General features: G+C 47.1%; 1 protein-coding gene across 1 annotated transcript; it reads left to right on the top strand.

Annotated features, from left to right (window-relative positions):
• The first annotated feature begins 10,323 nt into the window (after positions 1-10,323).
• On the top strand, positions 10,324-13,139 carry Hrh1 (histamine receptor H1). The gene has a single exon (XM_027429132.2). It carries the CDS (start codon positions 10,356-10,358, stop codon positions 11,823-11,825), a length of 1,470 nt encoding a protein of 489 aa, XP_027284933.1. The 5' UTR covers positions 10,324-10,355; the 3' UTR covers positions 11,826-13,139.
• The last annotated feature ends 3,245 nt before the right edge of the window (positions 13,140-16,384 follow it).

Genomic DNA, 16,384 nt, shown 5'->3' with positions numbered 1-16,384 from the left:
AGCCTGGTGGATCCATATGCCTTCCCATCACTGATGTCCAAAGCATCCAAAGCTTTTCATGTGTTCCTTTTGGGGGGCATGTATACCCCCAGTACCCCTTTCATGCATTCAGCTATCACTGTGGGGGTGGGCCAGACAGGCAAACAATTGCCATCTCCTGAACCCTTATATCACTGTGACATGGGAAGACTGGGTAAGTTCTGATGAGTGACTCACTGTGTCCCCTTACCAGGAAGCTATGGGATTAATGAGGGGTGTGTGTGTGTGTGTGTGTGTGTGTGTGTGTGTGTGTGTGTGTACAGGGCTTTATTTGTTTGATTTGACACAGAGCCTCACATTTGCCAGACATGTCTCATGTGCTCTAACCACTACCCATGACACAGTTAAGTCTTGGCACTGGCTGAAGCTGTCATTCTGTTAACCAGCGAACTTGCTGTCATTTAAATGGCATCGAGAGGCTGGGGAGATGGCTCGGCAGTTAAGAGCACTATCTGTTCTTCCAGAGGACCTGGGTCTCCATTTCATCATGTCTGTTGCCCTCAGCCAAGTAACCTGGGGCCCAAGAGGCTGTCCCCTTGCTCCCACACTGGGAGGGTCCTCAGCACCACCAGGTCTGGCTCAGAACCAAGAGCACGCAGAAGTGGGAAGCAGTGTCCATTCACCAAGTTTTGCATTCATCCATCTGTCCATCCATCTTGCCTTCACCCATTCACCCTTTACCCAGAGGATCTAGCCAACCATATGGTGGCTCACAGCCATCTTTAGGTCCAGGGGGTCTGATATCCTCTTATGACCTCCCCAAGCCTGGTACACATACTTGCAGGCACTCACACATATGAAATGCAAATTTAAAATTTCGAGTAGATAAATAAATTAATGGCCCTAAGAATTTTGGAATCCATCCTGTTTCCCACATTGATAGATTTAAATAGATGCATAGATCCAGAGCCCCAGACAGCCTCTGCCTCCTGAGGGCTGGGGTTTCAGGTGCACCTGGCTCTGTAGCCTCTTTATTAAGCACTGACATGTTAATAAATTTCTCTGAGTTTGGTTTTGATTTTTGAGCTAGGGTGTTACTACATAACCCAAGCTACCCTTGAATTTGTAATCCTCCTACTTCAGATGAATTTTTTAAAAATCTCCAACTTTATTGAATTATAATTTATATACTGTAAAGTTCACTCATTCATAAAGTGAGGCATACAATTCAAATACTAGGAGAAATGACTTAGTGGTTAAGAGTGCTGGCTGCTCCTACAGAGGACCCAGGTTCAGTTCCCAGCCCCCATGTAGTATCCAGGAACCATCCTTAAATCTTCTTCCAGGTGATCTGATGTGTTCTTCTGACCATACGAGGCATCAATCACATACACACTGCACATATATGCATACAGGCAAAGCACTTGTTAGACCCCCGGAAAACTCAGGTATCCGGGGTCCCAGGCCAATCACCAGGAGGATTCGAGAGCTTGCTGCAAACTGCATGAGGCTTTATTGTTTTTTTTGTTTTGTTTTGTTTTTAACAAGCTAACCCCATGTTAGCTCGGGTCTTTTACCCATCTGCCACGGCAGAAGGCTAGCAAAGACAACTCCTAGGGGCTCCCGAGAGATCTTGTAGGACAGCGTAAGGGGAGTGTCTAGGGGTACGCACAGGCTCACGATTGGTGTGCCTCCAGGCTTGGAGGGCTTGCCCTGTGTTGATTGGTCAACTGGTTGTTATGGCCCATAGGCCCTCCCAGGGTGGTTGCTATGCTCTGTGCGTCATTGCTGTGCGCTTGTCCGTAAAGTACACCCAGGGTCATAAAGCATAGCGCCACCAGCTAACTTCTGATTAGTTCCTTGTCACGAGGCAGGCGTCTGACTTTCTAGTGTCTGGGACAAGGTCAGACAAGCACGTGTTTGGCCGTTATGGCTGCTGAAAGGGGAGCTGGTCCCTTCACACTCATGCACATAAAATTAATCTAGAAATAAAAATTTAATTAGGAAATTTACAGTTACTTATTAACAGTCAGTTACAGCACATTCCATCATTCCCCAAAGATCCCTCTTGTTCCTCAACCATTTGGAGTCATTACGAACTTTCTGTCTGCCCATCATCTGTCTGTTTTTCTCTCTCTGATTTGCTAGTTCTGGATAATCACTGCGTTTGTGTTTCACTGTGTCAGTTTTGTTGTTGCTCTTGTTTGCTTGTTTGTTTTTTGAGACAAGGTCTCTGGAACTCACCATATAGATCAGGCTGTCCCTAAACTCCAAACAAATTCATCTGCTTTTGCTATCCATGTGTTGGGACTAAAGGCATGTGACACCATGCCCCCTCTCATTGGTTGACATACAATGACCCTTTTAGTGGTAGACTGTTGTTAGGATGCAGTTACCAGCTGGTGGTCTTGGATTTCTCTGGGCCATTGGGGGGTAACACTGTAAGCACTTGAGTGTTGGTTTCCTGTGGACATGGTCTTGGTTCTCTGGAAGCGTGTGTAACATTCAGGCATGTGATTTCAGCTCTGAAGGCGACCATATTGAGCTGTGTGAGGAATCTGAGCTGCCTCGTCACATTTTCCCTACAGGCCTCGAGGCTCAGTTGTCTACTTGCAGCGCTTGCTGTTGCGCAGCAGACATGAAGTGGCGTGTCATGAAGTGTGGTTTTGCTTTGCATTTCCCTAGTGACTCCCATTATTGTAAATATTTTCGTGTGGTTGTAAGGCACTTCCTATCTTTTTGGTCTTTATGGTTCAGATTCTTTTCTGGTTTTTAAATGAGATAATTTCTCATCTTCTCATGGTTGTGTAGGAAGAGTTCTCTTTGTAATAACCTGTTCTTTCCTGATGCTGTTATATCTGAGAAAGGCTTGCTTTATCAGGCTGTTTCATTCATGTAAGTGTGGTAGAGTATGTTTACCCAACGTGGTCAGTTCTACCGCTTGTCTACACACTCCTACGTGTCCACAGTCACAGGTGAAATGCATTGTGGGTATATCCAGATATGTCACTTACAAACCAAATATAAAATATCCTCTCCCATTCTGCAACCTTATACTTTCTTTTGAAACACAAAGTTCCCCATGATTCTTTGAGACAGGATCTCCTTATGTTTCCAGGGCTGACCTGGCACTCACTATGTAGCTGGGGCTGGCCTTGAACTCATGGTGATCCTCCTACCTCAGCCTTATACCCCACACTGTGCTGGGCTCTTTGTTGAACTCTAAGTCCAGTGTACCAATTTCTCCTTTCAGGCTTGAGCCTTTGGTGCCATATCTAAGAAATGCTGTATTTCTCCTTAAGATTTATTTATTTCAGGCCAGGCAGTGGTGGCACACACCTTTGATCCCAGCACTTGGGAAGCAGAAGCAGGCTGATCTCTGTGAGTTCGAGGACAGCCTGGTCTACAGTTCGAGTTCCAGGGCAGGCTCCAAAGCTACAGAGAAACCCTGTCTCGAAAAACAAACAAAATAGATTTATTTATTTTAATTTTATATGTATGGCTGTTTAGCCTTCATGTATGGCTGTGTACCAGGAATGTACCTTGTGCTGTCAGAGGGTATTGGATCCCTGGAACTGGAGTTATAGATGGTTTTGAGCTGCCATGTAGGGAACTGAACTAAAGTCCTTTTTGAGAGCAGTAAACACTCTTAACCACTGAGCCATTTCTCTAAGCCCCAGACACTAGCATGTAGACCTGCACCCTCAGAAGATCCATGAGGGTCTCTGCCCAAGCTCAAGGTCACCTGCCAACTGCTTCTTCTGCTGAGGCTGAGTCCCACTGCTGGCATCTGATCTTTGCATGCAGACGGTGGCACTGCCAAGCTTGGAGCTTCCTGGAAATGATGCCCTCTCAGACTTGACAAGGTTCTGCTATCTGGCACACCCTAGCCCATGGTGCATTTTTACTTGGGAATAGGAGCCAAGAAATTAATGTTTTGACTTATTCAACTAGACGTGTCATCTATGCAAATGAAGAAGGCAGACTAGGATGAGGAGCTATGCAGAGTGTGCCAAAATGAAATCCTGAGTTCTCATTTCTTATGGAGAAAATAGACCTGTAAAAATATTGCTTTGTTATTCTTAATGAAATTTATTTTATTGTGTTTTTGAAAACAAATGTGGTTGATGAGTTTTTAATTTTCCTATTATTAAGACATATCTCATCCTTGACACCTTGGGAACTATTAAAGAGAAAGCTGTGCATGCCCAGGGGTACCCCCTCTCCCAGGGCCTTTTGGTTAGTAGAATTGGCGCCAGCCTATAGAGACAATATCCTGAAGATGTAATTTTGTCCTAAAGGTTTTCTGGTATTGTCATGAATGTTCTTAGATTGGGTATCACTGACTATGTGATGTTCTTTTCTGTAGTGACCCCACTCTCTGTTACTGTAACAAAATGCCTAAGGCAGCTCAGAATTCAGGTCACCAAAAGACCAAGGTTCAGTAGTCCCAGTGTGGTGGCCGCTGGTGCGAGTGAGTCTGGAGTACATGTGGAAGGCAAAAGCCACACCTGTGAAAACAGGAAGCCATAGAAAACCGGGGTCAGGTTCAAGTACCAATCTGTTCTTCAAGGTTTGAGAGTTATCTGGATTCCCATGATGAGCAGTTTCCCCCACCCCCAAGGGGGTGGAGACCCACTAGGCTCCTCCCATGGCCATTAGGAGCCCTTCTAGGATGCCCTGCATCTGTATCCAAGCCACACAGCCACAGGTCAGTCTTTCCTGGGACTAACACAGTGGAGATCAGCTCTGAGTCTTCATGTTGTTGTTTGTTTTTAGTTTGGATTTTTTTTTTTTAAGATCACGTAATAGCCAAAGATAACCTTAATTCCTGTCCTGTCTCTACCTTGAAGGTGTTGAGATTACCCACCTTGGGCCTATATCTTTGTTCATGTTGATGATTACCACAAAACATATTTCTAACTCTGAGGCTTCCAGGAAAGCCCAGACTAGTTGTCTAAAAGGCATGGAACAGTATTTACCAATGAGATAAATCATATTTAATGTTTAAGTTGGTGCTGGTACAAGCCCAACAGTTGGGAGACAGAGGCAGGTAGATCTCCCAGTTTGAGGCCAGACTTATCTAAATAGTAAGACCCTGTCTCAAATAAATAAATAAATAAATAAATAAATAAATAAATGTCAAAGCAATGGCAAGAAGAGACTCTTATCTAGACTGGGGCAACTTGTCTTTTGGAAAATATAGAGGTTGCAGTAATTGAGCTCCTCCTGTATGCCAAGCACAGTACTGGGTGCCTTAAATACTATACCTGCAACCACCATCAGTGTGTCTTAGTTAGATCTTTGACCTTGATAAAGGTGGATGGTTTTTAATTTAGAGCAGATGGAAGCTACCGCTTGTCATGTGCTTCCCATGACGGGGGAGCTTGGATCTCTCAAGGCAATGCTTTGCTTTCTGGATAAGATCTGAATTGGGAAAGACCCACCTTGGGGTTGGGGATGAGGCTCAGTTGGCAGCATTTAGGAAGCCCTGGGTTCTGTCCCCAGGACTGCATAAAGCTGGGCATGGCGGCTCTTAGGTGATGGAGATAAGAGGATTGGAAGTTCAGAGTCATCCCTCGGCTATATAGGGACTTCGAGTTGGAGGCTAGCCTGGGTTACACAAGCCCCTGTCTCAAATAAATAAAAAAATAAAAAAAACAAGGACTGAAGACTCGACCCAGTGGCAGAGTCGAACTGCTCTTATAGAGGATTCCAGCACCCAAGTCTGGCAGTTTGCAGCTACCTGTAATGCTAGCTCCATGGGATCCAGTGCACATATCTAGCCTCTGAGAGTGCCTACACACACACACACACACACACACACACACACACACACACATATACACGCACACGCGCGCACCTTTAAACCCACAAGCAAAGCTTCCTTATTGTGAGATGCATGTTGTGTCCGAGGCTACAGAAATGTGCCATAACTCTGGTCACATTTTCTTCTGTCCCCCATGGAAAATTTGACATCAGACATATGGTTTTCACACTGGGAGATATCTGCTGCTGGTGTTCCATGCACAGAAGCTGGGAGTATTTGTGCAGACCAGGCATAGAGAAGCCCCTACCACAGAGTAATGCCTCCCCCAAGTTCCAGTGGTACTCAGGCGGGTCTGAGTAAACCTAGGCTACCATCTCAGCAAATACTCTAGCTGTGTGGCTTTGAGTGAGTTGCTTGGCCTCTCTGAGCTTGGGCTGCTCAGGTTAATATGACTGATGTGTGAGAGATACCCGGGGCTTGGCTTCTTAACTCTCTGTGGTCCAGAATGTGGAAGGAACATTGACTCTGGGCTTGCTTCATGGTACTTGAACTTGATTGGATTATAGTGTTTGTAATCACTAGAGAGCCTGTGCCTGCTGATGGCTTTGGTCTGTATTCACCACTGTAAATCAGAAGAATGTCACCCTGTCTGCTGACATTGGGGAAGAAGGGCCCACTGTTGCATTTTACTGGATCCTCATTGCCTCAGCCTGCACAGCCTATGTCCAGCTGACTGTGCCTCCCCCACCTCCTAGCAGTAGAGGAAAGGAGAAAAGGAGGGAGGGGAAAATGGGAAAGGAGGGCATTTTTTCTGCTCTTCACATAAGAATGCCTTGCCAGAGCTCTAGGCTGCTCAGTCTCCTGAGGAGAAAGGATTTATGTCCCTTCACTTTCCCCCATGGGCCCTGGGCCCCTGTCTCTGAGATCCCCACTTTCTCTTCAGTCCCCTGTGTTCTGTGAGGTCAGATGTGAGCCCATGTCCCCCACACTGTCTTCAGTCCCCTGTGGGATAGAGGCCAGATGTGTGTCCCTATCTCTGTGTGTCCTCTACCCTCTTGGCAGTCTCTTGTGAGATGGAAGGGTGGATAGGGTCATGTCCCCACCTTCTCTGTAGTCTTTCTGGGCTGTGAGACTGGATGGGGATCTGTGTTGGCATGTCTCCACCTCTTGCCACAGTGTCTGGTCGTCTTCTAGAAACTGCTTATGGATCTGCTCTTCAAACTGCTGATCCAAAGGAAGGGAGAAGCACACTCATGAGATATTTCCAGGCTAGATCCTGTCTAAGGGCTGGATATAGCACACATACTTCCCAGCCATGGTGACTCTGTGACCCTGCAGCTGCCCAGAGGCCAATGCTCAGAATGGTCTCAGATGCAGGGATATTCTGCATCCATTGTCACAAGATTCCTGATCATTTAGGGCTGTGAGGCTTGGTGCTAGGGCACTTGCCTGGGCAGGGTGAAGCTCCACATTTGAGCCCCATTTTTTTATTTTGTTTTCTTTCATTTTACTAGGTCTACCAATAAGGTAGCTGGTCCTAAGTTGGACATGGAGTAGAGGAAATCTCTCTTGTGGACCCTCTGAAGCCCTGTCTGTGTAACCATAGGCCCCAGGCCTAGAATCCATGGGTCCCTGAGGCATCTCTTTTTCCTGAGAAGTCCCCAACATCCGTCAAGCCTGTCCCTAAGGCTCTCCCTCCTTTCTTGGAATTGCCCCAGCCGTTCGAAGGCCAGCACTGTTTTCTGTGTTCCCTGTGTGGCCAGATTTTTCTGGGCTTCCAGCTGGCCCCCAGAGGTCCCCAAGGCTTTCCCACTTCCATGGAAATGCAGGCATTCCTCAGGCCTTGCTGTGGAGCTGAGCACAGACAGGGCTTTCTCAGCAAATGCAGACACAAAATCAAACGCTCAGGAACAGCTCGCCACAACAGCTTCACCCCAACAGCTCCTCCCAATAGGTCTCCCCTACCAGCCTCCTCCACCAGCTCCACCCCAACAGCTTCCCCCAACAGGCTCCCTCTAACAGGCCTCCTCCACCAACTCCCCCCAACAACTCTATCCCAACAGGCTCCCTCCAACAGCTCCCCCACTCCATCAGGTCCCCCACCAAAAAACTCAGCTCCCAAGAGCTTCTCTTCCCAGGCCTGCCACTTTGCAGGGCAAAGCAGCTGGCTTCCTCTTGGGCTAGGTCAGCAGGAGAATGTAAAGGAGCCTTACAGCAAGTACTGGCTGAATGAAGAAGTTCTGCGAGCCAAAGTCCCTCACAGCACACTGCCTCTTGCACATTTGTTTTGTATATTAATTCTGAAGGATTTTATCTTTTAAATTCTATACGGAGGGTGGTATGTGCACATGAGTGCAGTGTCCTCCAAGGCTGGGAGAGGACAGTGGATCCTTTGGATCTAGAGTTCCAAGTGATTGTGACCCACCCAGTGTAGTTGTTGGGTACAGAGCTGGTCCTCTGGAAGAGCAGCAGACACTCATAACTGCTGAGCCACCTCTCCAGCCATATTCATTTCTTTTGGATCACATCGAGAATAGAACCCAGGGCCTTGCCCGTGCCAGACAAGTATATTGCCGCTGAGCCAGACCCCTCCGCCATCCATTCACTCGTCTAACATACAGTTGTCTTTTTGGTTTCTGTGATACAAATACCCTAACAAAAGCAGCTTAAAACGGGAAGGGTTTATTTTGGCTCACAGTTCTTGCTTTCAGCTCTTGGGGGTGAGGGGTGGGTAGCAGGAGCTTGAAGCAGCTGAACACCTTGTATCTTCAGCCAAGAAGTCAAGAGCAATGAATCAAATGCATATTTGGATGGCTTTCTCCATTTTACACAGCCCAGGGCTCCCTACCCAGGGCATGGTACTACCCTCTGTGGAGCTAGGCTTCCCTACATCATTAGTCTAATGAGGATAATCCTTCACAGACATGCACAGAGGCCTGTGCTTCTAGAGCAGTGGTTCTCAACACTCATATTGTTGCAACCCTTCAATACCGTTCCTTGGGTTGTGGTGATCCCAGCCATAGAGTTATTTTCATTGCTACTTCATAACTGTAATCTTGCTACTGTTAGGAATCATGATGTAAATATCTGATCTGCAGGATATCTGGTATTCGATGGTTACAACACACAGGTTCAGAACACAGGTTCAACACACAGGTCTAGAGTCTGTCAAGTTGACAGTTGATACTATCACATTCATTTATTGGTTTGTGGAACTTGTTTTTACTTTGTTTTGGGTGCTAAGGATGGAAGTGAGGCTTCCCTGCATGCTAAGCAGCTTTTGTTCCTATCTTTGCATAAAAGACATTCCACAAATATGAAGGAGAAAGGGAGGTGGGGAATAGAACACGCATCAGCCAGGCATGGTACACCCTTTAATCTCAGCACTCAAAGGATAGAGACAGAAAGGTTAAGAGTTCAAGGTAATCTTCAGCTACCTAGGGACTTGAGGCCAGCCTAGGCTAACTGAGACCCTTTTTAAAATTATACTAAATTGTATGCAGTAAGCAAATTAAAATTTGTATTAATTTGCTTATTATAATACATAAAAATAAGCAAATTAGTATTTTGAAGCCAGATATGGTGGGACTTATACCTGCAATTCAGCACTGGTGAAGCAGAAGCAGGGTGATTGCTGCAAGTTCAAGGCCAGCTTGGTCTGCATAGAGAGTTCCATGCCATTCATGCCTGTACCAAGATCTTGTCTCCAAAACACAGACAAAAATAAACAAACAAATAAGCAAACAAACATCTTGTTTGTGATGCTGGGCTGGAAGCCAGGGCCTTGATGATGCTAACCACCCCTCTATCCTTGAGCTATATCCACAGTGCAAAGGACTTTCCTGGGCCTATGCTAGATTCAGTCCACATCTCTGTACCTCTTCTGTCTCCCCTGAATCTCATCCAATTAGGGATGCTCATAGCTACAAGTCAGTTCTCCCTGGGAAGTGACCTAAGCAAAGAAAGAATTTAGCTACTAGACTTTATTGTTCACCAAGATTTCAGGGTCGCTTCAGCAGCCGAGTAACAACTGAACCCTAAATTGGAGCCTCTGAGGTTTTCTTCACAATTCCCTGACCGCCTCCAAACTACTGACATAATCCAAACACCTGTCTTCACTTCCTTCTGGGAAGAGGATAGAAGGGAAAGGGTGCTTTTCATAGTTTGGCATCTGTCATAGAGAGAGAGTGCTTTGTGAGCCCCACTGCCTCTTTCTGGCCACAATTTTGTCTCAGGACCAGCAACCAGCAAAAAGGACACAGATGACAAGACAAAGCTCAGGTCAATCAGGACATGTTTGAAATAAGACCTGCACAAGGTACCGATTGCCCTGTTCTGACTCACCTCTGGCATGCAAACTCCACGAGATCAGAGGGTTTTGTCCAGTTTATCCACTGCTATCTCTGATACCCAGAATGATGCCAGGAATCATGGGATGCGAGGGCAGAAGGAATGCATGAGTGGACGCGTTGGGTGGGTGCCCACTGCCCCCAGAAGCTTCAATCCCAGTCTGAGCAGCATGATGCTCTCTTAGGTGATCTCTGACTTTGATCATGTGTCTTTTCTCCCAGGGTGGAAGCCATCGCTGGAGGCTGCCCTTGCGCCAATGAGCCTTCCCAACGTCTCCTCAACCTTCGAAGACAAGATGTGTGAGGGGAACAGAACCGCCATGGCCAGCCCTCAGCTGCTGCCCCTAGTGGTGGTTCTAAGTAGCATCTCCCTGGTCACAGTGGGTCTCAACCTGCTGGTACTGTATGCCGTGCACAGTGAACGCAAGCTGCACACCGTGGGCAACCTGTACATTGTCAGCCTGTCCGTAGCAGACCTGATTGTAGGTGCAGTCGTCATGCCCATGAATATCCTTTATCTCATCATGGCCAAGTGGTCCCTGGGCCGCCCCCTTTGCCTCTTTTGGCTCTCCATGGATTATGTGGCCAGCACAGCATCCATCTTCAGCGTCTTTATCCTGTGTATTGATCGATACCGATCCGTCCAGCACCCCCTCCGGTACCTGAGGTATCGAACCAAGACCCGTGCATCAACCACCATCCTGGGGGCCTGGTTTCTTTCCTTCCTGTGGGTCATACCCATTCTTGGCTGGCATCACTTCATGTCCCCGGCCTCAGAGCTTCGGGAAGACAAGTGTGAGACAGACTTCTACAATGTCACTTGGTTCAAGATCATGACCGCCATCATCAACTTCTACCTTCCCACTTTGCTCATGTTGTGGTTCTACGTAAAGATCTACAAGGCCGTGCGGCAACACTGTCAGCACCGCCAGCTCACCAACAGCTCCCTCCCTTCCTTCTTAGAAATCAAGCTGAAGTCGGAGGATGTCAAGGAGGATACCAAGAAACCTGGGAAAGAGTCTCCCTGGGGTGTTTTGAAAAGGCCATCAAGAGACACTAGTGGAGAACTGGAGCAGAAGTCAACATCCAAAGACCCCAAAAACCCGAACTCTCCAACTGTCTTCAGCCAAGAGGAAGATAGGGAAACAGTCTCACGTCACTGTTTCCATCTTGATGTCACACGGACACACACTGTGGCTGAGGGAGGTGGCAGGGGCTCAGAGGCCAATGACCAGGTCCTGAGCCAGCCCAAAATGGATGAGCAGAGCCTGAATACTTGCCGGCGGATCAGTGAAACATCGGAGGACCAGACCTTGGTGGATCGACAGTCCTTCTCCCGGACCACCGACTCCGACACGAGCACAGAGCCAGGGCTGGGCAAAGACAAACTGAGAAGCGGGTCTAACAGTGGCCTAGATTACATCAAGGTCACCTGGAAGAGGCTCCGCTCACATTCCAGGCAGTATGTGTCTGGGCTGCACTTGAACCGAGAGCGGAAGGCAGCCAAGCAGTTAGGTTTCATCATGGCGGCCTTCATCCTCTGCTGGATTCCCTATTTTATTTTCTTCATGGTCATCGCCTTTTGCAAAAGCTGCTGCAGTGAACCCGTGCACATGTTCACTATCTGGCTGGGCTACATCAACTCCACATTGAACCCACTCATCTACCCTCTGTGCAATGAGAACTTCAAAAAGACATTCAAGAAAATTCTGCACATTCGCTCCTAAGGGCATAGCAAGAGGATGCTACATAGTGGATGGACGGCGTCTGATGTCCAAGAAGGAACCAGAGGAAGAAAGCATGGGCGTCACTAGGCCCCTGGGTGTTGGGAAATGGAATCTAAGTTCTTGGGCTGAGCAGTATGGAGGTGTTCCCAGGGACCGTCAGAAGAAGAGCAGGTGGCGGCCGTTGGCAGAAAGATTGTACTTTGGGTAGAAAGCAGAGTATTTGGAAGAAGAGACCTGGCAGAGTACACCTGGACCTCAGGGACTGCAGGAGTCTTGGGTGCTCATTGGAAGTCTGGCACTCTGGATGTGAGTTCCCTAGTAACTGAAGTAGGAATGTGTGGCTAGGGCTCTTCTGGAGGGTTAGCCTGGACTCTGAGACTCCTCATGCAAGAGTTGTGTGGTTGTCCCCTTCCAGAGAGGCATGGCAGCTATTCCACTGCAACCACCACTTCCCAGAACACAGCCCTTCTGAGCCCTTCCTAGCTTTCTCCAGAGCCGCCTGCCCCACCCTGGAACCTGCCTTACCTGTGTCTCAGAGTTCCTAGGAAATTAGACAGCTTGCAAGTCCATCATTCTCAACTCCTGATTCCTTTTGGTTCTTAAAACGGCAACAACAACACAGTGACAAAAACTGCCCTCAAAAGTCAAGAAGAAGAGGAAGTGGTTTTTGAATGACTGCATCTTAAAAAGCAAAGCAAAAGGAAGGCGAGAGAGCCTTGTTTCTTGGATGCTCCACCAGGGGGCTCTCATTCAGGGCGACAGAAAGCATGAGCAGGTCCTGTCTGTGGAGTGACAAACTGAGAAACAGGCAGAGGAGATGAGGTTCCAGAGATCGTTTGACACTCATGTGATAACCTTAGAAGAGAACATTGTGTGGTCCCAGCTCCTTGCTACCGGTTTTCTCAAAAAAAAAAAAAAAAAAAAAAAGGGAAAAAATGCATCCTGTCAAGTACTCATGGTGTTCCCCAAGAGGTGACAGTTTCCCAAGCAGCTAACATGAAGCACATTTATATCCACAGAGGGTGACCCTCAGAGGGACAATGTGGTTCCTATCTGTGAGACTGTGATTTCTAATCACACATGCTAAGTGAATCCTTTCGAAGCATGGGAGCATCCAGTTTTATTTATGCCACAGTCTGGTTGTGACTTACATTTCAAAATCTGTTAAACCTCGATGTGTAAATTGCAAGTAGGAACCCCTGTAAAAGCTGGTCTTCTGTGTCTGTGTTCCTGTTTGCATGATCTGTCCAAATGAGATGCTTTTGCTTACCTTAAACAGGACATTTGGAAGGGCAGTGTCACGTGACTTCTTTGTGCCTACTTTTCTGAGTCTCATAGGCTGGGGAAACAGGTGGGAATGGAAGCCTGACAGAGGACTTCTCTCTGGCTTCTGCTCAGATTTACAAATGTCCTCTCAAATGGTTTCTGTTTTCTAGAATATTTCCCTCTCATTCTGCCTTGTATCCTGGGACTCTCTTTATGCTCAGGCTCTGGGGGATCTTGGGGACTTTACTGCTGGATTTAGAGGCTGCTGGTGGTCCATTCCCAGAAGCTCAGAGAAGCCTGTGAGTAAGCTCCTCCCCAAGGTGCCTCGGGATGGAAGGGCACTTAGAAGGATCACTCTACAGTTGCTATGCAGAGAAAAGAACTTTGACTTGAGGTCTGACAAGAACAAGAAGGGATCAATAAGTACAAGCTGTCACCTGATGAATATTAGGTGCCTGTGATGAGGCTCAGGGCTTCCAATACTTACGTGATGTCTCCTGCATAGGAGGCTTTCACATGAGCCTTAAAAACATAAAACATTAGAGCCGCAATGATGGCTCACTGGTTAAGAGTGCTGTCTAATCATACAGAGGACCCAGGTTCAGGTTCAGGACCTGCCTCCTACATGGTGACTCACAAGCATCTCTAACTCTAGTTCCAGGGGATCCAGCCCCCTCTAGTCTCCTCAGGCACAAAACACACATGAGGTACACATGTATACATGAAGGTACACACACACACACACACACACACACACACACACACACACACACACACACACACACACTCAATCTAAAAGGTAAAGTTGGGGCTGGAGAAGTAACTCAGTAGTTAAGAACCTGGCTGAAGAGGATCCAGGTTTGGCTTTAGCACCCACAAGACAACTCACACCAGTTCCTGGGGATCAGGTGCCCTCTTCTGGTATCTGTGGGCACCAGATGCACACAAAGAACACATATAAATATGCAGACAAAACATGAACACTCATATACATATAAAAATGAATCTTATTTTAAAAGACCAGATGTAGCAGCGTGCATCTATAATACCAGTGTTGGCGAGACAGAAACTGGGGGTCCTTGGCATTCAGTGGCAGCTCATTTAGCTGAATAAGCAAGGGCCAGATTCAGCAAATGACCCTGTTTCAAAAACCGAGGTAGAGACAGACACCGACATTGACTTCTGGGCAAAACACACACACACGCACACACACACATACACACACACACACACACACACACACACACACTCCACTGCTGCCACCGCCACCACCACCACAAGCATATGCCAACACTATCTAAGCATATGAGCATATTGGATTCTCCTTGTTTTCATCACCAGGCAAGCAGAAGCACAGAGATGTTGAGAAGCACGGGGTCTGCTGTGCGGCTCTGGGATGCACTTCCTCTCTGCTCTATCAGTTGCTTCTGCTCCAATCTAGATGGTTGGATTCATCTTGGAATTATGAAAACTCTGGCTGTAATGCAGAGATGACTTAACCTTGACTCATTTGGGAAGAATCAGGGGTGGGTGGCTTGTACAGAGTCAAGGGGAAGACCAGACTTCTTTTGCCGCGCGCTCACGTTTGTGTGTGTGTGTGTGTGTGTGTGTGTGTGTGTATGTGTGTGTGTGTGTGTGTGTGTGTGTCCTCCGGAGAGAGGATTCAGTTACAGATCAGAGCCTGCAGTCCCTCCAGTTCCTTCAGGATTTTCCCCATGGGCTGATTAACTTCAAGTTCTTCGGATGACCAACTTGCTAAACTTACCAAATTAGCAAACACCAACTTCTACATAGCTGTGTGCAAGGGTTATGAATTAGTTTGGGTTTTGCTACCATGACAAAATACATGAGGCAGGCTCCTTTTTAAGAAACAGAGGTTTATGTTGGCTTATAGTTCTGGAAGTTCAGGATGAAACAGCATGGTGCAGGCTTGTTGAGGACTCTCCTAGGCTACATTACATCGTGAAGTCTGTCTGTTTGTCTGCTCTTTCCTTAGCCGTATATAAGCCTTCAGGATTTGGCCATTAAGCCCCATCAGTGACCTTATCTGCTATCTCCCAAAACTACAATGTGATTCAGCTTCTCCTTTTGTCTTCCAACAACTTCCCAAAACTACAGTGTGATTCATTTTTTTACCCTCTTAATTCCTGTCACATAAAACTTTGGGAGTTAAACTCCTGCATGAGCTCAGGGAAAGACTGTATTTGAACCATAGCAATTTGTAATAATTCATATGAGGTAAAGATTCCCTTTTTATTAAAAAAAATGGGCTGGGGAGATGGCTCAGGGGCTGGGGAGATGGCTCAAAGGTTAAAAGCACTTCATGCTCTTGCAAAGGACCTGGGTTTAATTCCCAGCAACCACATGGTGGTTCACAGCTATCTATAAATAGGATCTGATGTCCTCTTCTGGTATGCAGGTACATATGCAAACTTCTCCTACATAAAATATAAATAAAATATTCCATTTTATGAGACTTTATATAGTCCTGGCTAGCCTGAAACACACAATGTAGTCCAAGTTGGCCTCAAACACACAGATCTCCACCTGTCTTTGCCTCTCCTGTGCTAGGATTAAAAAATGCACCACCATGCCCAGATACAAATGTTCTTAATAATGACTTCCTAGAACTGGGATGTTATCATGACTGATATTACAATTTATCTTATGTCATGGGTGCTCGCCTGCATGTATTTCTGTGCACCTCGTTCTTTGCAGGAGGGAAAAGGCTAACAGGATTGAGAAAGGAGAGAAGGGGGCCAAGAGACTGAGGTGCAGAAAATAAGGTGGAGAAAATAAGGAAACAAGAATAAGAGAAGGCTGGGGCTGTGCCCGGAATCCTACTTCTCTTGAGGCAGGGGAAGGAGGATCATGACTTCAAGTTTGAGGCCCACTGGAGCCGTACAGGAGACGGTGTAGAGCTATAGGGAGACAGAGGAGGGACTAAAGGGAAAAGATGGGGACATTATGAAGCAGGAAAAGGAGAGGGAGATACTAAAGGACAACACTGGGGACAGCTAAGGAACAAAACTGAAGAGGGGGAGACAAAAGGAGAAGCTGAAGCACAGGATGGGGACAGAAGGATCTGTCTGTCTTCGTGGGGGAGGCGTGGCAGCAAGCCACAGGTCTAACAGCAGAAGAGGACACTGGAGCCCACATCTAAAACCACAAACAGAAAGAAGAGTGAACTGGAGAGGGGGACACTTTAGGTTTCAAAGCCCACCCCAGGGACATACTTCCTCCAGAAAGGCCACACCCCCTAGACCTCACAAGCAGGGCCACTGAAAGGTGAC

Source organism: Cricetulus griseus, chromosome 8 (assembly GCF_003668045.3).
Source record: "Cricetulus griseus strain 17A/GY chromosome 8, alternate assembly CriGri-PICRH-1.0, whole genome shotgun sequence".
Lineage (NCBI taxonomy): Eukaryota > Metazoa > Chordata > Mammalia > Rodentia > Cricetidae > Cricetulus > Cricetulus griseus.
The sequence above is the reverse complement of the archived record's forward strand: the minus strand, read 5'-3'. Positions and strand labels throughout refer to the sequence as shown.

What these genes read in the sequence shown, in the direction of transcription:
- Hrh1 (XM_027429132.2), top strand. Translation starts at nt 10,356, where the DNA reads ATGAGCCTTCCCAACGTCTCCTCAACCTTCGAAGACAAGATGTGTGAG.